The sequence below is a fragment of the Marmota monax genome, unplaced genomic scaffold, assembly GCF_021218885.2.
Source record: "Marmota monax isolate L192 unplaced genomic scaffold, Marmota_monax_Labrador192_F-V1.1 WCK01_AAM20220418_F8-fsc00126, whole genome shotgun sequence".
Lineage (NCBI taxonomy): Eukaryota > Metazoa > Chordata > Mammalia > Rodentia > Sciuridae > Marmota > Marmota monax.
Genome location: NW_026695245.1, coordinates 5,583,525 through 5,606,895, shown reverse-complemented (window position 1 = coordinate 5,606,895; position 23,371 = coordinate 5,583,525). Strand labels below are relative to the sequence as shown.

General features: G+C 40.8%; 2 protein-coding genes across 5 annotated transcripts in view; both read right to left on the bottom strand.

Annotated features, from left to right (window-relative positions):
- LOC124085882 (phospholipase ABHD3) overlaps window positions 1–2,898 on the bottom strand; it is a 73,279-nt gene extending 70,381 nt beyond the window's left edge. For 3 of the 4 annotated variants that reach the window (XR_009226484.1, XM_046433907.2, XM_046433936.2), the window contains exons 1-3: window positions 2,588–2,897; window positions 1,933–2,096; window positions 546–728 (exon numbers count right to left, since the gene is read on the bottom strand). Coding sequence is in view for 3 of the 4 variants with exons in the window: in XM_046433907.2 (XP_046289863.1) it covers window positions 546–728; window positions 1,933–2,096; window positions 2,588–2,749 (509 nt within the window). In the remaining variant the exon portion in view is untranslated. Of the gene's footprint in view, window positions 1–545; window positions 729–1,932; window positions 2,097–2,587 lie in introns of all 4 variants that reach the window. The other variant, XM_046433918.2, reaches the window with a different exon arrangement.
- Window positions 2,899–18,682: 15,784 nt separating this feature from the next.
- On the bottom strand, window positions 18,683–19,142 carry LOC124085930 (large ribosomal subunit protein uL23-like). The gene has a single exon (XM_046433993.2). It carries the CDS (start codon window positions 19,140–19,142, stop codon window positions 18,771–18,773), a length of 372 nt encoding a protein of 123 aa, XP_046289949.1. The 3' UTR covers window positions 18,683–18,770.
- Between the last annotated feature and the right edge of the window lie 4,229 nt (window positions 19,143–23,371).

The window sequence follows — 23,371 nt, the reverse complement described above, 5'->3', positions numbered from 1 at the left end:
TGTCCACAACACTCCCTCCATTTGGTTCTACTGTTTCTCAGATCTTGGGGAGAGGAAGGGTGTTCTCTCTCTCTCTCTCTCTCTCTCTCTCTCTCTGTCTCTCTCTCTCTCTCTCTCTTTTAATATTTTTTTAATTATAGATGGACACAATACCTTTATTTTATTTGTTTTATTTTTATGTGGTGCTGGGGATCGAACCCAGTGCCTCATGCATGCTGAGTAGGTGCTCTACCACTGAGCCACAACCCCCATGGGGGGAGGGGGGTTCTCTTAATTCTCAGGTGATTCTAATTTCATTCCTTCATTCAACCTAAGTGTGCTGAGCACCTACTATGCCAGCCAAGTCCCATTTTTTAGGAGATGATTCAGCTATATATTTTCCCAAAAAAGGGGATAAAAGGAAGCAAAAAATAATAATTGTAACTTAAAGGATTGCTTAATCCATGCAAAAAACAATACATATTTCTGAAACACACATGCAGATATATTTGTAGCTCATTTAGGATGAATTCAGTGGAAAGTGGAAAAAGGTCTTTTACTGGTACCTGTATCCCAATTCTTCACTGAGATGGATCATATGAAGGATATAGGATTCCTTGCTTGTTCCAGTGAGGCCAGGTAACAATAAGATAGTAGGTCTGGTACTGCCATCCGTATAACACACACTGTTATCATTATCAAACCAGTCCAGTGAAATCTGTCCTCCATCAGCAGTTTTAATAAGTTCACTGAAAGGAGCAATTCAAAAGACACTACTCACCAAGTGTTTCCAGTTCTTTTTTAATTTTAGTGTCTTAATGCTATAAATGTACACCGTTATTTGGTCATCACAAAATGACTTTTTTTTTTCCAGCAGTCACATGCACACACACCTATGTATGATTTCCTTTCATTACAAAGATGTTATAAAGATTAATACCATAATGTACTTCCAGCAGCCCAAGAAAAATTTTGTCTATAAAAATGAACTTGAAAGCACTTCAAATATTTATCTTAATCATTTCCTCATTACTCAAATATTTCCTCAAATATCTAGCATTTAACCCCTATTTGATTGAGGTCACTCAGATAACTCAACAGGGAATTCTAAATAAGAAAAATGCTCATCTGATCACTGCTCTAGCTCTTTTGACTCAATAAATCTCCCCACAGAGCAGAGTATACTACAAATTTGCTTCTTAAATAATTTAAAGTACTTCTCACGTAGTAACAATGAACTTAATAGAATTTTCCCAAATAGTGAAAATTTCAAGCAACAAAAGGGACCCCAGACTAAATGACTCAGGGAAATTAATAGTAGGCACTATTTCAACCCCAGGTTAATGATATTTTCTGGATCATATCTTTAACACCTCGGGGATATTATCACCAAGAACCCATTTTGCTTGTCAACATGCAGACCTTTTACACTAAAGGAGTCCAGCACACAAACCTGAAATAATTGGCATCTTTCTCACTCCACATCAGTATGTTACACATCAATGAGTTGGTGCATATATCATCAAAGGGTCTAAGTCTTCAGGGACAGAGGCATGACAAACTGGAAAACACTAACCCCCAAATACTTCTCTCATTCAGAAATAAGCTATTTGCCTTAGGGCACAGCATTGGGGTGGGGGGGGTGGGGGGAGTGGGGGGGTGGGGGGAGTGGGGGGGTGGGGGGTGGGGGGAGTGGGGGGGTGGGGGAGTGGGGGGGTGGGGGGGTGGGGGGGTGGGGGGGAGTTGGGGGGAGCAATAAAACAATAATTTCCCGCAGCTGGAAGTAGGATATAAGATATCCCTTCTATTTTCCTTCTTTCTGTTTTATATACTTAGTAAACCTGAGATTCTACTAAGAACTGGAGAACTAAGAGTATGCAAAACAGAAACAAACAAACAACAAGCAAAAAAAATGATTTTGGGAAAAATGACTGAAAACGGACATTTACTTACTTCCTGTACTGCACCGGCGGCTTGGAAGTGATGAAAGGTCTCAGCAGTGTCTGTCCTCGACTCTCCCAGCACCAGACCGTAGGGTAATACGTTTCTGTCACCACCGGACAATGGTTCTGCAGGAAGCGGTTGAAACTCTCCCCTCCCGTCACTAACTGGGGTTTCTAAAGGGAAAGACAATATTAATGAAGGGATCCGGCACACACCAAAGTTTCTGCCAACCCCAAACAAGAAACCAGAAAGCCTTGTGTCCCTCGCACGCGCAACCCCTCAGATTACATTTCCTGGAAGACTGATGCAAAGAATCCACAGTCACAAGAGTGATTTACCAAATCACTGGGGGAAGGTCAAGAGTTAAGGTAAGGGAGTCATTCTCCAAAGTGCTACAACATGCGGAGCAGCATTGGGTAGCGCCAGCGCTTCGAGGTCAGCAGGGTCGGGGCTAATGTCCGAGGACCCACCCCCTCCTCGGTCCCCAGCTTCAGGCAGGCGGTCAGGGGCTGGCCAGCTTTCCCGCGCGCGCCCAAAGGGCTCCATCAGAAGCCGGGGCAAGGGCAACCACTCGGGAGCAGCACGCTCGCTCGTCCCCGGGGCTGTCCACCCTCCGGTGTCCTAGCGGCCCTGCGCCAGGCGCCCGCGCCGCCCCCCGGCTCACCTTGGCAATGCTGCTCAGGTAGTAGCAGGCGTACGCGACGCTGAAGCCCAGGATCAGGGATAAACCCACCCCCGAACCGAAAAATCCAACCCGGATTTGGTGCTCCAGGTAGAGGGAGAGCTCTCGGGAGAGCATCCGCAGGTCCATAGCTAAGCGCTGCATGGCCCGGGGAGCGCGGTGCGCCGCTCCTGCGGCGGGAGGAGAGCCAGTCCGCGAGCGGGCGAAAGCGGGTGCCGCTCCGCCGGCGCCCTGAACTAGAGCGTCTCCTGCGCGGGGAGCGCGGCTTCCGCCAACGGGCGCGGCAGAGTGGCTCTGGGAGGCGTAGCCAGGTCCGCCGGATGCCGCCGGCTCCGCCCCGGCCTCCCCGAGCCGCCCCCACCGCCAGCCACTCAGGAACCTTCCAGAGGCGCGGTTCCCAGCCCAGCCCGAGGGCGGGCGGACCGGGGTGTCCCGGCTCGGTCTCTGGCAGCCGGTGCAGCCCCTAGAATGGGGAGAGCGCTCGTGAGCCTACTTGCGAGGAAGAAACGGGCTGGCCGCGTTGCTTCAGGTCGGGGGCGGGCACCTGCCCCGGTGACCTTGACCGGTGCCGCGCGGGTCTCCGTAAACTAGCGGTTCGTTGTGAACCGGAAGCGTGCAGAAGAGGAGACTGCCCTAGGTAGTGAAGGAAGCCTACATCCGCAGGAGTTAGGTTGCCCTCGAAGACTGTCAAAAGGGAGAAGAAAAAAAAAATCCTACGAACATTCAACAGCGAGGACGCTCACACTTGACTTTAAATCTCTCTGTCACTCTTTTTAATAGCTAAATGACTTAAATGAGAAGTGGTTCTTGAACATAAGTGAAAAGGTCAAAAATAGGAAGTAGGATTCAATAATGTCAAAAGCTTATTTGTGGTTCCTTAATGCTTTGCACTTAGAGATGTATGGGAAATTCACACCGATTACCTAATGTGCAGACAGGAAACAGAAGTAGGTACTCCTAAGGCTAATTTATGGCAACCGACAAAGGTCAGAGAATATTTAAAGGCATATGAAAGTGTTATAAGATTTAACAATCTGTCATTATGAACTCCTCCCTTTCAGAAGTGACAAAGGTGGTGAGATTTCAACAGGCAAATTAAAGAAGGTAAGGGCAGGAATAGACTATGAAAAAATATCATAGAATTGTCAAATAGTTCCTGAGGCTGGCCTGGAACTTGGGAATCCTGCCTCAGCCTCCTGAGTAGCTGGGATTACAGGTCAGCACCACCAGGCCATGACTGGCATCATGGTGTATAGAAAGTATGCAGACCTGGGAGTCAAAAACAACTCTAGGTTCAATACATATACATAAAATGTAGTGATCAGCTCAGGTTAATTGGCATATCTATTATCTCAGGCACTTGTCATTTCTTTGTGTACATTCAAAATCGTGTCTACCATTTCCGAAATATTCAATTGTCAACCATAGTTAGAATAGTAGATTAATGGGCTGGGGATGTGGCTCAAGCGGTAGCACGCTCGCTTGGCATGCATGTCGCCCGGGTTCGATCCTCAGCACCGCATACAAACAAAGATGTTGTGTCCCCCGATAACTAAAAAATAATGTTAAAATTCTCTCTCTCTCCCTCCCTCTCTCACTCTCTTTAAAAAAAAAAAAAGAATAGTAGATTAATGATACACCTTAGTATAGGGAAATAACATGAGCTAGCTCATATTGGCTTTGATTGTTGCCAATACCCAGGATAATTTAATTATTTCACTGAGCCTATTTTTTTCTTTCTTAAACCTATAAAATATTAATTTCTACTTTATAGAGTTACTGAGATGACTAAACAAAATAATGTATGTATTAGTAATTCTCACTCTTTGACTCATGCCTGAGCACAGACACCTAATACAAGTGCCACCACACTGGTTGCCATCCCTGACACTTTACATGCAACATTCTTTATATTGCCTGCACTTGATTTCTGCTCTGTCCACCTGATTTCTGCTCTACCTACCAATAAATGCATATTTCTTAAGTTTAAAATTTTAAAGAATCATAAAGTTGTCTTGGTCTGGCTGCTATAACAAAATACTAGATACTGCATGGCTCAAACAGACATTTATTTCTCAATTCTTCTAGAGGCTGGAAGTCTGATATTAGGGCACCAGCATGATCTGATTCTCAGGAGAGCCCTCTTGCCTTGCAGATGGCTTCCTTCCCCTTACCATAATGAAGAGAGGAAGTTCTGGTGTCTTTTCCTCTTTAGAGGGGCACTAATTCCCCCAGCATAGAGGCTGCACCCCCATGAGCTCATCTAAACTCAATTACCTACCAAGGACCTACCTTATAAAACCATCATGTTGGGAGTTAGGACTTCAATATACAAACATTCCATAGCAATATTTCATAGGCATCATGGTGTGTTGAAAGTATGCTGACCTGGGAATTAAAAACAATTCCTGACTCATTCACCAAACTTTGGAAAACCATCTACCTTCTTGGGGTCTCAGTTTCTTGTCTATAAGATAAGATGGTTAGAACATTCATAGTCTTAAGACAAAAACTATGACTCCCAAATTATAGATGAAAAAAATGAGAGCTCAGAGAGTTTCATTCACTCAACTAGTTTCTTTTTAGGTGCTTACAAGGCACTGAGGATCCAATGATGAATAAGAGATCAATAACTTTTTAGGTGAGTGATAACAGAGGAGTCTGTCATGCGACCAGTACTGGCTTCATGAAAGAAGGTTCGGTTCATAAGTAATTAGGGAGTTTTAAATTAAAGAGGCAAGACTCTCATTACCTTTAATACCAGCTCCAAGACGGCTTCTCCTAGCTCCCGCCTCCAGCCACCTAATGCGGTGGCAAGATTTAGAGAAGAGACGAGAGAGAGAGAGAGAGAGAGAGAGAGAGAGAGAGAGAGAGAGAGAGAGAGAACACGCCAGGGAGTGGGCTTTTATTGGGGAAAATTCCATCCAATGAAGGTTAGGGGGTGCAGCATCCTAAGGTCAGGGACAATGACTGGGTCTTCAGGGCAGTGGCCAGGCACAACCCTGCACAGACAAGCCCTCAGACCTGGAAAAGGGTGGGGAAAGCTCTAACACAGCTGTGTCTAAGGACCTCTCACCCAGCCAGAGAGGTAACTCAAATCACGTGGGGGATGCCCTCCCACAGAGGAGTAAGCACTTAAATTGAATTAAATATAATGATTAGAGCTAGGCACCATAGTGTATGCTTGTAATCCCAGTAGCTTGGGAGGCTGAGATAGGACTGTTATAGTTAAAGCTTTGTCCCAGGGTTTCATGAACTGACTTCCAGACCACTCACGTATAATCGAATCAAGCCTTTATTGAAGCACTCCGGTGGCGGCTGACCAGAACATAAAGCTGTTCCCCTGATCAGCCCCAAACAATTGCAAGGGCACTCCTTATAAGCCTGAAAACCGCAAAAGGGATATTGGGGGGGGGGGTCTAGCCAATGCAAGCAAGCCAGGTTACAGAAGCGGGACAGTGCAGTCAAGCGGAGGGAAGCCTAACCAATTACAGTTAGCCTAGTCACCCCAGTTACAGAAACAGAGCCCCGTTACCCTAGTTACAGAAACAATGCCCCAGTAGGTAGTTCCGTGTTCTTAAAGGTTTCTATAGCAAAAGGAAAAGAACATCTTGCTCCAGTCATGACTCTTCTACTTGGCATGGTTGTTTTACAGGATGAAGTCATAAAACAAAATGGAGTCACATTTGCTCCTACTATCACAGGACGATTGCAAGTTTGAGGCCTGCCTCAGCAACTTAGTGAGCCCTAAGCAACTTAGCAAGACCCTGTCTCAAAATAGAAAAATCTAAAGGCTGGGGTAGGAATCAGCTGCAATAGTAGCACAGGGCTCTTAGTAACAAGCACCAAAATCCAATTTGGGGCATAAGTAGAAAATAAAATTTATTATAATGGTATTCGGTAGCTGATGGAATCTCTAGAGGGTCCAGAGAACCAGGCTTGGAAGTTAAGAACAACGCCTTAAAAAGTTGTGGACCTGGTCTTATGATGACAATACTCCTGCCTCTTCTGGGCTCCACTCCGTGGTTTTTGGCATCCACACTAGTTACACTAGGCCCTGGACTCTGCTCTGAATCCCTTATACTTATGCTTCTGTTTCTTGCTAAAATGGGTTTCCCTGTGACATCTACCTCCTTGATTCACATGTGCTTATTCAGTATCTTGTGTGAGCCAGGTGCAGTGGAGCCTTCCTGTAATTCCAGTGACTGGAGACTGAGGCTGGAGGATTGCAAATTCAAGGCAGCCTCAGCCACAAGCCCCTAAGCAACTTAGTGAGACCTATCTCAAAAAAATAAAATAAAATAAAAAGGGCTGGAGATGTGGCTCAGTGGTAAAGCAACCCTTGATTAAATCCTCAGTACCCCCCAAATTGTATCAAGTTATTATTAATATAGTATTTGCAAAAAATAGTAAACAGAACTTTATTAGTTACTATTGTTTCAAATTTGAAAGCTAAACTAGGCACATGCTTGTAATTCTAGCACTCTGGAGGTTGAAGCAGGAGGATTGAAAGTTCAAGGTCAGCCTCAGCAATTTAGTGAGGCCCTGTCTCAAAAAAAAAAAAAAGTAGCTTAGGGCTAAAGTGCTCATTGGTTTAATCCCCAGTATCAAAAAAAAAAAAAAAAGATTGAAAGCTAAACCACGAAAGAATCTTAGCTTTAATCTTATAAACCTTTAAGGAATGTGTCCATTTATTGGCTAGGTGTTGCAACAAGATCTGCACTGGTAAGGGTTCATTAGTGGAATTCTCATGAGCACACTAAACAAAATATATTGTAAGTAATAAGATAGATTAAAGTCTAATACTAGCCACCTATGTGATTTCACTTTCTTAGTAATCCCACAAACATTGTTTTTTGATTATAGAGGAAATTCATGAAGTATCTGGAGATTTTTGTTTATTTATTTTTGATGCTAGGGATTAAATCCTCCTGCTAAGCATGTACTCTCCCAGTGAGCTACATCTCCAGCCTTTGGAGAAACAATTTAGGGAAGTAAAAACAGAGCTATGATGTAGAATTGTATGTAGCTATGGCCTTGCCCAGGGTAGCAGGATGCTAATAGAACATTCCTTTTTATTCTGGAAAAGATGAATACAGCCCATATCCATGCACAGAGAAGCCAGGTGCCAAAAACTGGGAATCTACACAGCTCTCTGGGGTAAGAAATGTCTAAGCTGAGCCATCACAGTGGCACAGGCCATAATTTCAGCTACTCAGGAGGCTGATGCAGGAGGATTATGAGTTTGAGGTCAGCTTGGACAACTTAGCAAGATCTTTTCTCAAAATAAAACTTAAAAAGGCTGGCTATGCAGTTTAGTGGAGAACACTGCCTAGCATGTGCAAGACCCTGGGTCAGTTCCCAGTACCACCAAAAGAAAAAAAAAAAATCATACCGTTTCTAACATAGCTTTTTGAAACATGCACTTTGGGGAAATGAGCTGCCATGTGAGAAGTCCTACTACGCTGAGGTCATCATGCTGTGAGGAGCCCAAGCTCATCCCATGGAGAGACTGCATGTATTAAGAGAAATACCTGGTCAGCTCCCAGATGTTCCTGCTAACCCAGATGAAGTGCCAGACATGTGAGTAAGGAATCCTTCATGGGCCAGGAATGGTGGCACATACCTATAATCCCAATGACTCAGGAAGCTGAGGCAAAAGATTGCAAGTTAGAGGCCAGCTTCAGCAATGTAGCGAGGCCCTAAACAACTGAGCGAGACCCTGTCTCAAAATTAAACAAATTAAAAAGGACTGGGGAAGTAGTTCATTGGTATCGCCTCTGGGTTCAAGCCCCAGTACAAAAAAAGAAAAGAAAAGCCTCTTGCATGTCCAGTCCAGCCCAAGTTGTAGATGACTCTGACCCTAGATGTCATCTGACTGCAACTGTACAAAGGACTCAAGCAAGAACTGCTTGAGTTACCCAGCCAACCTATAAAACTCAGGGATAATCATGCGATCATGCGTTATTTAAGTCACTAAATTTTGGATGGCTTCTTAGGCAACAATAGTCAACTAAAACTAGGGCCAATTATCTTGGTTAAGGTACTGGTAAGACAATTCATCTAGTCATCTTCCTTGGTGTTAGTAAACACAAAGCTATATGGAATTATGAATCAGTAATTAATTTTTATTAATTAATCCTCAATGTATTAGAAGTATTAAAAAATATTTAAAGTAGACCCTTTAATATAGATAGTTTGAGAATCACTGACTTATAATTTCTCATTTCTTTTTAAAAATATTTTATTAGTTGTTAGTGGCCTTTTATTTATTTATTTATTATATGTTGCTGAGAATCGAACCCTGTGCCTCACACATGCTAGGCAAGTGCTCTACCACTGAGCCACAACTCCAGCCCCTATAATTTCTCATTTCTAATAGATCTACTTGATATTTTTGTCACCAGTGAAGGGTTCAGAGGGAAAACTTCAGGACTATCTCAAATTAAGAATTTATGTTTACACCATTTATAATAGCAGCCCAAATATTATATTTTTCAGAATAAACAGGTTTTTGTTTTTTTGTTTTTTTTTTTTACAGTACGGGAGATTGAACCCAGGGGTACTCTACCACTGAGCTATACATCTCCATCCCTTTTTATTTTTGAGACAGTGTCTTGATAAATTGTTGAGGCTGGCCTTGAACTTGTAATCCTCCTGCCTCAGCCTCCCAAGTCATTGGGATTGCAGGTGTGTACCACCACACCCAGCATAATAAAACATTTTCTAAAAAATAAGGATTTATAGTAGTGAGTGCTCACCTAACACATGTGAGACCCCTGGGTTCAACCCCCAATACTGCAAAATAAATTTTAAGATAAATAATTTTAATACAAAGATTTGTAAATTTTGGAGAAAAATTCATTCACTTTTGGAAGATAGCAGGGCACCTATTCATTAGTCTGAGAAGTACTAAGTAAAGGGAAAGAAGCCAGCATTTTTCTGTCTTTCTTGTATCAAACTTTCCTGTGACAACCATATCTTAGGATAACCAAATAGCCCTGAAAGAATTCTAGCTAAAAAATGAATTAAAAAATGGAAGAAACAGAGTATCATTATTTTTCAGCCTTTAATAATCAAATTTCTAGACCATAAAAGCAGATAGGAAAATTGATTATGAATGGACCAGGTTGACAATACCATGCTATTTTTGTTACTATTGCTCTGTAGTATAGTTTAAGTTCTGGAATAGTGATGCCACCTGCTTCACTCTTCTTGCTAAGGATTGCTTTAGCTATTCTGGGTCTCTTATATTTTCAGATGAATTTCATGATTGTTTTTTCTATTTCTATGAGGAATGTCATTGTGATTTTGATTGGAATTGCATTGAATCTGTACAATGCTTTTGGTAGTATTATCATTTTGACAATATTAATTCTGCCTATCCAAGAACCAGGTAGATCTTTCCATGTTCTAAGGTCTCCTTTAATTTTTTTCTTTAGCATTCTGTAGTTTTCATTGTAGAGGTCTTTTACCGTTTCTCTTTCTAAGGATTTGTCACTGATGTACAGAAATGCCTTTGATTTATGGGTGTTGATTTTATATCCAGCTACTTTGCTGAATTCATTTATTAGTTCTAGGATATTTCTGGTGGAATGTTTTGGGTCTTCTAGGTATAGAATCATATTGTCTGCAAAAGTGATAATTTGAGTTCTTCTTTTCCTATCCGTATCCCTTTAGTTTCTTTCATCTGTCTGATTGCTCTGGCTAGGACAATTCTCTTGATCAATTTAAATACCAAAAATTCATAATAGTTAGGTGCAGTGCTTGTAATCCTAGCAGCTCAGGAGGCTCAGGCAGGAGGATCTCAAGTTCAAAGGCAGCCTCAGCAAGGCGAGGCGCTAAGCAACTCATTGAGACCTTGTCTCTAAAAAAAATACAAAAAAGGGTTTGGGGATGTGGCTTAGTAGTTGAGTTTCCCTGAGTTCAATCCCCAGTACCCCCCCACCACTAAAAAAATCATCATCATCCAACTGGGTGCAGTGACACACTCCTATAATCCCAACAATTTGGGAGGCTGAGACAGGAAAATTGTGAGCGCAAGGCCAGCTTCAGCAATTTAGCAAGATCCTCTCAGCAAAGTAGTGAGACCCTGTCACAAAATAAAACATAAAAATGACTGGGAATGTAGCTCAGTGGTAAAGTGCTCCTGGGTTCAATCCTCAGTACCAAAAAATTTTTTTAAAAGAAAAAAGTCATCCAGAAATTAAGTGAACTCCAAGGCGATTAAAATACGAAATATACATCATCACCTATGTTTGGATTTCATTCCTGAAAAACAAACAAAAAAACTCTGCCAAAAAAAAAGTGCTCAAGTCTCTAGATCAAATTACTATTTTTTTTTTTTTTTTTTTTTTTTTTTTTTAATATTTATTTATTTATTTTAATTCTCGGCGGACACAACATCTTTGTTTGTATGTGGTGCTGAGGATCGAACCCGGGCCGCACGCATGCCAGGCGAGCGCGCTACCGCTTGAGCCACACCCCCAGCCCCTCAAATTACTATTTTATAGAAATATTAGAGACAGAGGAATATGTTCAACAACACTCAGAGATGTGATTAGAAAATTCCAGAATAGGGGAAATTCCATGAGTCAAACAATCTGGTTTATTCAATATATTATTTTCAAAGAATTAAAAAAAAAGAGGGAAGAAAAACCCATAAATTGAGAGACCAGTCAACACACTGTGACTCATGTTTGGATTCTGATTCAACACACCAATCTTAAAAAAAAAAAGACAGTTAACTGGGTACGGTGGTACATGCCTGTAATCCCTGCAGTTCAGGAGGCCGAGTCAGGATTGTGACTTCAAAGTCAGCCTCAGCAACAGTGAGGTGCTAAGCAACTCAGTGAGACCCTGTCTCTAATAAACTACAAAATTGGACTGGGAATGTGGCTCAGAGGTTGAGTGCCCCTGAGTTCAATCCCTGGTCCCCCCCCCCCCCCCCCCCCCGCTACCACCAAAAAACAATGACTTGAGAAAATAAGGAAAATGTGAAGATGGATTGGATATTTGGGATAATACTGTGTAATACTATCATACTAACATGTTTATGTTTTTTTTTTTAAAGAGTACTTACCTTTTAGAGGGATTATTGTAGATTCACTAATGAAATTATCCCTGAGATATGCTTCAAAATATTCCAGTGGGCAGTGTGTGTGGGTTGAGATAAAACAAGACTGTTTCAGCTGTACATTTGTGTAAGTTATAAATACTATGTAAGGACCAGTGGTGTAGCTCAATGGTAGAGTTCTATGTGTGAGGCGTTGAGTTCAATCCTCACCCCCACAAATCATGTAATAAAAGAAAAAGCTTGGGTTGAATTTGTGGCTCAGCAGTGGGGCACTCACCTAGCACATGTGAGGCCCTGGGTTCAATCCTCAGCACCACATATAAATAAAATAAAGATATTGTGTTGGCTGGGGATGTGGCTCAAGCGGTAGCGCGGTCACCTGGCATGCGTGCGGCCCGGGTTCGACCCTCAGCACCACATATAAACAGAGATGTTGTGTCCGCCGAGAACTAAAAATAAATAAATAAATATTAAAAAAAAAAGACTATTTGCAAAAACAGCTATCAGTCCACAGGCCAGTGTATTTAAAAAAAAAAAAAAGATATTGTGTCTACCTACAATTAAAAATATATTTTTTTAAAAAAAGAAGAAAAAGCTTAAAAATGATTTTACTAATAGTTTCTTTGTGACTGGGATGAGATCCAATAGAATTTTGGGGAAAAGAGGTAAATACGTTTGTGCCAAGGGAACTTTCTTAGGGAAAATGTCAAGCTGTGAAGGGAGAAACTCAGAAATCTGGAGAAGTAACTATGAGTGTATGCCAGTAATCATTGTCCAGTGGACTTTATAATGAAACTGTGGGGTGCTACGCCCTGATTTTGATCCCCAGCACACACACAAACACACACAAAAGTGTACATTGTGGGTGGGGCTGGAAATTTTTTTTTTTTAATTCTTTAGTACTGGAAATTGAACCCAGGGTGCTTTACCACTGGACTATATTCCTAGCCCTTTTTATTTTTTATTTTGATACGGTGCCTTGCTAAGTTCCCGAGGGTCTAAATGGCTGAGGTTGGCCTCAGACTTGTGATCCCCTTGCCTCAGCTTCCAAGTCACTGGAATTATAGGCATGCACCCCAGTGTACTCAGCTACAGTATAACTGTTTGTTTTTTCTTGTAATTTGTTTTAATTGTCAATAGACCTTTATTTTATTTATTTATATGCGGTACTGAGAATCAAACCCAGGGCCTCACATGTGCTACCACTGAGCCATAACCCCAGCCCTAAAGTATAATTTTTTTTTTTTTTTTTTTTTTTTGTGTGTGTGTTGCTAGGGATTGAATTCAGGGCCTTATGCATGCAAGGCAAGCACTCTACCACTGAGCCACAACCCCAGACCTAGAGTAAAACTGTTTTTAAAAGTATGTTTTAAATAGCTTTTTAACCTTGGAATAATTTTAAGTTTATAGAAAATCTGCAAAGATAATACAGAGTTCACCCCTCACCCTCTTATCCTCATTAATATCTTATATTACTATGGTATATTTGTCAAAACTAAGAAGCTAATATTGGCCCATTAATTATTAACTAAACTCCAGATTTGTTTGGATTTCACTAGTTTTTCTATTCATGTCCTCTTTTGATCTTAGGATCTGATCCAAAGTGTCACCTTCCATTTAGAGTCATTTTTCCCTAGTCTCCATGGGTTTGTGACAGTTTCGCTGTCTTCCCTTATTTTTGTAACTTTACACTCTTGAGGAGAACTGGTCAGGTATCCTGTAGAATGCTTCTCAATTTGGATTTGTCTGATGTTTTTTCTCATGACTTGAGTGGTTATGGGTTTTTGTAAAGAATACCACAAAGATGAAGTACCCTTCTTATCATGTCATATTAGGGGATACACATTAGCCACATGGTATCACTGGTGATGTTATCCTTCAACAGTGTTCGCCAGGTTTCTCTACAGCAAAGTCATTACTTGGAAGAACCACAGTCTAGCTCACTTTCATGAGGAAGGTAGCAGAAATCATATATCACCTCCTAGTGGAGGGAGTGCCTAAATATATTATTTGTAATTTGTAAGAAATGTATTGTGTCCCTACATATTTACTAAATCATTTATTTATATCAATATGAACCTATGTATATTTACTTTATTGTTGGATTATAGTCCAAAACTATATTATTTTATTTCTTAAATTCTTCCAGCTTTGGCCATCAGAAGCTCTTTCATGTTGGCTCCTGGCCCCTTTGACATACCCTCGTCCTTTATTTCTTTTGAGTAATTCCTTATTTTCTGGTATTACAGGACTCTAGGTTTGTTTTGTATTTCCCCTGTCCTGGGTCTAGAAGTAGTCCTTTCTCTAGAAGCCCTATTCCTTTAATGAGAGATGGCATTAGATACCAAGATCTGAGACAGGTGTGGTGACACATTCTTGTAATCTCAGTGACTGAGGAGGCTGAGGCAGGGGAATTGCAAGTTCAAATCCAGCCTCAGCAACTTAACAGGATCCTAAGCAACTTAGTGAGACCCTGTCTCAAAAAATTAAAATCCATTATTATCCTATGTGCAAACATGATTATATGACATATAACTCTACAGCATGTACAACTAAAAAATGAGAATTATACTTAATTTATGTAGGATGTGTCAAAACACATTCTACTGGAGCTGGGGTTGTGGCTCAGTGGTAGAGTGTTTGCCTAGGATGTGTGAGGCACTGGGTTCAATTCTCAGCACCACATATAAATAAATAAATAAAATAAAGGTCTATCAACAACTAAAATATATTTAAAAATGCATTCTACTCTCATGTATAACTAATTAGAACAAATAAAAATATATTTAAAAAGCCAACAATAAATAAATAAATGTAAAAGGACTTTGGATGTGCCTAATGGTTAAGCACCCCTGGGTTCAATTCCCAGTACCAAATGGATTAAAAAAAAAAAGCAAGATCTGAGCACAGGATATATCCATTGCAATTAGGGTATTATTGCTATTAGGCTCTCTCAGTCAACAGAGTTAAGTAACATATGAACATATACTAACTCATGAACATATTCATATCTACAATTATTTCTGTATTTTTCTATCTGTGTATGAATAGTAAGTTAAACTTGAATCCAAAGTATAACCCTTTTGTGTGGATTCCCTGATTGTTTATAGGAGGAATTAGCAATATTTGAGTTTTTTTTAACTTTAATTTTGAATGAAGAAAAATTCTACCTGCAATAGGACACATTCTATATCTTCACCGTCCTCATATCTAGGGCAAATCAGCAGCAGAAATCAGGCAGAGGACAGAGTGGTTTATAGGGAGAATTACAGAAATAGAAATCACAAGGCATTAGCCAATCCCAAAAAACCAAAGGCTGAATGTTTTCTCTGATAATCAGATGCTGATCCATAGTGGGAATGGGGGTAGGGAAGAATGAAGGAATTTTGGATTGTGCAGAGGGGAGTGAGGGGCTGTGGGGATGGGAAGGACGGTGGAATGAGATGGACATTATTATCCTATATTCATATATGATTACACTACTGGAGTGACTCTGCACCATGTACAGCCAGAGGAATAAGAAGTTGTGCTCCATTTGTGTACAATGTGTCAAAATGCATTCTACTGTCATGTATAACTAATTAGAACAAATAAAAAAAATTGTATCAGGAAAAAAAAAACAGAAATCACAAGAAATACACTTAATGACCAAAATAAATTTGGGTAACATTCAATTAAAAATATATTGTAGTTCCCGCTGAGTATGGTGGCACATGACTGTAATACCAGCAACTTGGGATGTTGAGGCAGGAGGATCACAAGTTTAAAGTCAGCCTCAGCAACTTAGTGAGACCCTGTCTCTAGATAAAAAAACTTAAATAAATAAATAAGAGGGTCGGGATGTGGCTTAGTGGTTAAGCTCCCTGGGTTCAATCCCTTATCTCTCCCACTACCAAATGAAGGCCAAAAGAAGTCATGTTAGAATGAAGTAATGCACATGGAAGTCCCCCTGAGGAGGCGTAGGAAAGAAGCAAGTTGAATTCCTTAAGGCTTATGGAGTGGTCAATGGCAGATGAGTTTGTGGCCCCAATCCCCACTCCCTACTCTCAATTTGTATAGTTAGACTCATCACTGGAGTCTTGAATAGAAATCTGTTTACAGCTTCCATCAACATCAATTTGTGTTTGTTAGATTCAGGGTACGGGAGTCAAGTCGTATCCATAATAGGGAGATAAATTATCCCTGCTTCCTCCAAGGTAACTGGAATCATTTGGGAATATCTTCCTGTGAAAGGGATTAATTTACAGATGATAGCCCAACTGGAGGAACATAAAGCTAATGCTGCTTCTTTCTGTTTCTCTAGGAGAAAACCAAAGACATATTTTGTGTAAGATAGACAGGAAGGAAGGGAGAAAGGAAAAAATGATTACATTAGGTTTTCAATGCAATGACTGTGAGATCAAAATTATCTTAATAGTACTGCAGAATAATTCTTTTATTTCCTATTCATGCAATGATGCAGCTTTCTGATCATACATAGTTGGAAAGAGATATTTTGGGCCACCTTGACATCTGTGAAAACACCCTGTCTTGCTAATTCCTAAATAGCTTGCTTACAAGTAAATGGAATCATAGTAGACAAGAGTGGAGTGGTCATGTGAAACACTGCAAGGATGTGTTGCAATCAGTTCTTAAAAGAAGCCACTCATTTAAGATAGGGAAAAAAAAATAGGAAAGAGAATAGTTGCTTGTGGTCATGTACTTCCAAACACACTTGATATGCATACAGTGTGACAGATAGAGTATGTTCTTTGAAAAGGAAGAGGACAATGAGACCCAAAATGCAGGTGAAGATGATGTCCTTTCCTATCCAAAGCTCACAAACTGTGGTAGGAAGAATTCTAAGATGCACCCCCCCCACACACACACATACACCAAGTTTCATCCCCTGATGTACACAACGCCCTGAGTGTGGGCAGGCTATGTGAATATGATGAGCTGTCACTCCTATGTTTGTATTTGGGGGAGGGGTACCCGGGATTGAACTCAGGGGCATTGTGGGAAGCCACTTCTGAGCTATTTAGCGTCTTCACTCAGCCTTGAGCCAAGGAGATTTTGGTCTGGCATTGCACACTCTTTTGTGGCCCCTCCCACTTAAGGGATTGCACAATGCATGTGACTTCAGTCTTTGCTGGGCTAGGAAGGCTGCTCTTGTAGCTCCGGAATTGGGCATGACCCATTGGGCCTGGACTGCTCACCTCCTACCTTATTTGGCAGAAGAACATTCTATGGAATACCTTTGAAGTTTGTCCCATATATAATAAAGCAAATGTGAGTTAGCTCTCTCTTTCCAGTGTGGAAGCTAGACCCCTAAGCTAGAGCCCTCCTGCCCTGCTTTTCAAAATTACTTCCGTGTCGTGTGGTCTTTTCATTGCCTTCTTTTTCTTAGCCTTATTTCGCAGCTAGTTTACTTCATGCAGAGGAACCCCAAATTCCATTGCCCGCGCAGGACATAGGCAAGAGGGCATTCATCCAGTGAGCCACATCCCCAGTCCTATTTTGTGTTTATTTAGAGACAGGGTTTTGCTGAGTTGCTTAGTGCCTTACTTTTGCTGAGGCTGGCTTTGAACTTGAGATCCTCCTGCCTCCTGAGCCGCTGGGATTATAGGTGTGCCCCACTGCAACTGGCTGATTGTTATTATTTTACATGGTAAAGGTAAAGGGATTTTTGTAGATGTAATTATGGTCTCTGATCAGTTGACTTTGAGTTATCAAAAGGGAAACTACCTTGGGCAGACCTTATCTCATCAGGTGAACCTTTTAAAAGAGTCCAGAGATCAGAGATAGAAGTCAGAGACTTCTATCTTTTGTTTTGTTTTTTTTTTTTGATCTGTGTGCCTTGCAAAAATCTAGCTGCCACAAGTTCTACAATGACAAGAAATGAATTTTCTGAACAACCACAAGCTCTGAACCTCACATTAGACTACAGTCTTGGCCAACCCCTTGACTGAAGCTTTGTGAGATCCTGAGCAGAGGACCCTGCTAAGCTGTTTCTGAAGTCCCCAACCCATAGAGACTGAGACATAACAGTGTTATTTAAGTCACCAGGTTTGTGGTAGTCTGTTAGGAAGAAAAAAAAAAAAAAACATCAATATGACCGTCATTCTATATCCTTTCTCTGGTACCTTCATGTATCTGCCTGTCTGCTTATCTTTCTCTCTACCTACCCTGGCTGGCTCTTCTCAGTAATTAAACAAATTTGAGTCTACCCTATCTTACAAATCTAACCCTAATCACATGTCTGCTTGTAGTTACTGGTCTATTTGGCCTCCATGTCAAAGCCAAATGCCTTTAAAGAGTGGTATGGCAGATAGATGTTGCATACAGTTTACACACGGGGCTTAATCAAGATAGGGGCCCTTTATTTTTCTTTCATGTGACAAAAAGTCTGAAGGCAAGTTGTAACAGCAGCTTAAAAAATGCCTTCAGTGTCCCAGGCTGCTGCTTTCTGCTGTGTCATGTGTGGCTCCTGTGAATGTTTTTATGACTTTCCCAGTCATTTCAACTGCTTTTAAGCTGGGTATAAGGCACAAAAGGACAGGGGGAAGAAGAGACTATTTCCCTTTTAAGAAGAAATCTCTTTCTTCTCATTATACAGAACTAAGTCTCATGGCCACACCACCTCCATAAGACTTTGACAAAGATAGTTTTTAATAGGAAAGTGGATTTCTTCAACAAAATTAGGTTTGGTTAGGGAGGGAGATGGCGTCTTACTCCATATGGACTGCTCTAACAAAATGCCCAAGTCTGGGTAGTTTATAAACAGTAGAAGTTTACTCATGTTGGCTGGAAAGTCCAACATGAAGATGCCATGTCTGATGAAAGACTTGGCAAGATACAAAAGGGCTCCCTCAAACCTCCCTTCTAAGGGCATCAGTTCCATTCATGAGGGTGAAACCCTCATCAGCTTATCACCTAAAGGGCCCACCTCTTAGTGCTCTCACTGGGGATTAAGTTTCAATTTGTAAATATTTCAGGAACAAATATTCAGACCATAGCAGTCTATACCCTCACAGGGCACCAAACCCACTAGTATCTTGATCTTGGACTTCCCAGCCTCCAGAACTGTGAGAAATATATCACTGTTGTTTATAAGTTATCAGTGTCATAAAGCTTCATTACAGCCTGATTGATCTGATGTTTGCTGGGCTTGACATCCACAATGAACACTAGTGTGGTGTTGTCTTCAATCTTCTTCGTGGCCAGCTCAGTGGTTAGGGGGAACTTGATGATGGCATAATGGTCAAGCTTGTTTCTGCTGGGGGCGTTTTTCCGAGGATATGTGGGCTGCCTTTGGAGCTGCTGTGTCTTGGGCCACCAGAAGTTAGATGACATGTGGATCTTCTTTTTTGTGCGTGTGTGTGGACGTTTTTCAACATCTGCCTTCTTGGCCTTCAAAGCTTTTGCAGTGGCTGCAACTTCAGGAGGGGCAGGAGCTTCCTTCTTAGCTTTTGGTGCCATCTTGGTGAAAAAAGCCCATCCACTCTTCAATCTTTTATTATAGTCTGATTTGTGTCACCATAAGGGCTTCTGAGATCATTCTTTCCAAGGTCTCCAGGACTTCTCTAGCCTATGTCCTCCAGATCTGTTTTGGTTGTCATCTTTTCCTTTCTTCATCTCACATTTCTTTTCCAAGCTTCCAAAATATATTTAAAAAAATACTGGCAGCCAGGCAAAATGGTGTGTGACGACGATAATTCCCAGCTCCTTGGGAACTGGAGGCAGGAGGAATGCTTGAACCCAGGCGTTTGAGGCCAGCCTGGGCAACATAGTGAGACTCCTGTCTCTTAAAACAAATAAACAGGGTGTGGAGGTGCATGTTTGTAATCCTAGTTACTTCAGAGGTTGAGGCAAGAGAACCATAAGTTCAAGGTCACCCTGGCCAACGTAGCCAGAACCTGTTTCAAAATAAAATAAAAAGAGCCAGGGATGTAACTCAGTGGTACATACAATACTTGCCTAGGATGTGCAAGATATTGGATTCAATTCCCAGTTTAACAAAAAAAAAAAAAAAAAATTGCAATTAAGAGTCCAAGTCCAGTACATTTTTTTTTTTTAAATTTCAAGATTGGTTTAAAGTTAAAATTTCTCCTCTCCCTCCAGCTTCAACTCGTGAACTGGAAACCTATAGCAGAAAAGATGGCTTAGAGTTCTTGATATTCCATGTAGTGCCTCTATTCCACATCTATCATTCACCAGGCTACCTCTGACTCTTCATGGATTGAAATGAGGGAGAGAGGAGAGATTAGGAACCAACAGAATTTTATTTAACTGGTCTTTATCTAGCTTGATTTATTTTGACAATGGTGTATCTAAAGCTGACTGTCTTCTGGGCCCTTTTAAGAACTTTTGGGGGGGGGCTGGGGTTGTGGCTCAATGGCAGAGTGCTTGCCTAGCATCTGTGGGGCACTAGGTTCAAGCCTCAGCACCACATAACAAATAAAATAAAGGCATTCTGTCCATCTACAACTACAAAAAGAAAAAAAAAAGAACTTTTTGGAAACCTCCTCCACCCACCAATGTTATATTTCATGCAGGCGAGTGCATATCCTTGTCTGGTCATGTTAGTGTACTCTTTGATCCCTGATTATTGCCAAAGTGTTTCTAAAGAGGTCTCCTTCCTCCTCAAGATGCAGTCCTGCGCAAGATCTAAGGCAATAGCTTCTTCCTCTTCCTTTCCCAAGTTCTACTTTTGTTCTCTCTCCCACCTGCCATCTGATTCATGGAAACTTTTAAGGGTATACCTGCTTCACTCAAAGTTTTGCTGCCATAGGCTGCTTCAGTCAGCACATTGTTCTTTGTATATTTCAGGCGTGAGTCATCTGATTTATCCATTGGTTTTCCTAAATTGTGAGAGTCCATATAACTCAGTCTATAAGCTCTTTAAGTGACCTCTCTCTGACTCCGGGATCAGGGGAAATTATCCCTACCTTTTTCCTCCTCCTTTCTTACGGGAGTATGCTGTGCCTCAAAGCAAACTCTCCCTACAAAAATCCTCTGATTTCTAACTCTCTCTTGTTCCCCCAATCTTCACTTACCTACAGGTCATCCAAGGGTCCTGGCATATTCTTGTTTACCTCCTTGCAAATCTTGCTCTGGTGGACTCAGTTTGGAATGTGGGGGTGGTATTTGTCTTGGCGAATTTGCAAAAATGAAACAGAAATTGTATCATTTTATCATTAAGATATAATAAGTAGTGTGATGTACATCTTCTTCCCCAGTTTCATAAAATTTCAGTAAAACATCCATTTCTTGTCAAGGGTTTCCATCTCTCTCTTTTTGGTACTGGGGATTGGACCATGAGCCACTTAACCACTGAGCCAATGCCCAGCCATTTTTATTTTTAAACTAAGTTGCTTAGGGCGTTGCTAAGTTGCTGAGGCTGGCCTTGAGCTTGTAATTCTCCTGCTTCAGCCTCCTCACTAGGTTAAGGGGTGTGCCAACCATGCTGGCTTTCATCTATTCTGAAAGAGAGGAAGATACACTGAGTGTGGTCTTTTTTTTTTTTCCTCCAGTAATTCAATAATTTATTCCTCTAAAAAGTATGTAAAAGTATATAGCTCTCATCCACAAGGTATATATGAATGGCATTTAAAATGGAGGACTTTAATTATTTTTTAAAGAGTTTTTTAAAAAAATATCTTTCATTTTTATTTATTTTTTAATGTGGTGCTGAGGATCAAACCCAGGGCCTCAGGCATTCGAGGCAAGACTCTACCACCTGGCCCCTTATTGTTTCTTTTTATCAAAGTCTTTTAGTGTACTGTACCAGTACTATACTGTAGTTTTTTTTTTAATGAACTTCACATATTTTTGTATTCTTTCAAATTATTTGCTATATATAAAAGAATCTCACTGCAAAATGCTTGAAGGACAAAAGAAAACAAAAGAAATTCAGAACTTCCCAGAAGTTTTCCATTTAAAAAAGATTCTGAAATATACATACAAGCATGCTGGACAATCCTACCCTTCTCCCCTTCCCACTGTCCCTTTTTAGTTCAAACTTTGGTAAGAGTTCTGATTTCTGCAGAATTTCCAAAAATTAAAAATAAAATAAAATAAAACAACTTTTCACTGAGTGTGGTCTTAATGTGAATGTGAGTCAACTTATAGTTAGATTATCACATCTGGATGATATCTGGTGCCATAATGACCAGAATATTCAAACTAATATGTATTATCTGTCAACAACCTGGACCAAATGCCACCTTACAAATGAGCCCAATGTGTGCATTCTTTTTTAAAAAATATTTTTAGTTGTAGATGGACACAAAAACCTTTATTTATCTATTTTTATGTGGTGCTGAGGATCAAACCCAGTGCCTTACACGTGCTAAGCAAGTGCTCTGCCACCAAGCCACAACCCCAGCCCTGATGTGTGCATTCTTAACAAAGATGCCAAATTGTTGGACTTGTGGTATAAGAGAGGATATCAACCTGGCAAGAGCTGTGATGGTCCTTGGAGTATTTCCTTGAAGTAAACTGTAAGATGAGTTTTAGATGTTGGTGAGGGTGTGGTGAAATAGAAATCCAAGTAAATTATATAGAAGGAAATCTTTAAAAATATCTTATGAAGTCCCATGCTAGGTGTGCATAATCCAGCCCTAAAGGATGCAGTTTCTTTAGAAAAATATAGTGTTTCCTGGGAGGGGAGAGGAAGAGTGTGGCAGCCCCTACCATACCTCACCAGCTAAGATTCCATAGAGAGTGAATGGCTGTCCTGGGCCTGGCAACCAAGTGGGGATAAGACTACTTATCTATGATACTTGCTGTCATAAACCAGAGAAATCTTTGGAGAATACAGAACCAGAAAGATTTTGAATTGTATTACAATATTCTAGTGAAATGTTTTAAGTATGGTAGATCCTGGGGGTAGAGAAGTAACTGAGATGAAGAGAAAGTTTGTACAATTTGGCACTAGGAATTCTAATTGGACTGACTGCCAGTTCACATTTTTTTTTTTTCTGTGATGGAATGCTTGAGAGCACTCAAAAGCATACCTGGTAACCTGAGGAGTCCCTGGAATTTATGTTGAGTGATCACATGTCAACAGGAAGAGGGAAACTCTGCAGTCTGGGAAACAAAACAAATCTACAATGTCATGAGATCTTCACCATCTCTCAAGTTCTTGCTGTTGGTAAATCTAATTTAGGAGGGAAAAGGAAAAGAAGTACTATTTTCCAAGTGAGACCTGAAGTCCTAGTATAAATTTATTGGGATGATAAAGTATGCTACAGCTCCCAAAGAAACAGATCCTCATAGGTAAGAAGTGTGTGTGTGTGTGTGTGTGTGTGTGTGTACAGAGCACCCCTGGAGCCTGTCAGAGATTATTACATGCCCCCAAATATGATTAATTTCTGATAAGTTTGGACACAGAAATGTTTGCTGTGACTTTCTCAAGCACCAAACTTTGAGACTTCTCAAATCTAGGTATGTTAGGACATTGCAAAATGAGCCAAGAACCAATATACGTGTAAGTAGTATTCATTCCTTTGTGTTATACATGAGGCAACTGCAGATCAGGTGATTGGCTGAAGGTTACAGAGTTAATAAGCCTCAGTTTTGAGTTAGAACAAAAGTCTCCTGCCTTCAGTTCTCATTTTATTCACCCACATTGCTTTTATTCAAATGGCTGACACTATCTCACTATCTACAACGTCAGATGGTTTCCTCTGTTTCAGAATCCAAAC

What these genes read in the sequence shown, in the direction of transcription:
- LOC124085930 (XM_046433993.2), bottom strand. Translation starts at nt 19,142, where the DNA reads ATGGCACCAAAAGCTAAGAAGGAAGCTCCTGCCCCTCCTGAAGTTGCA.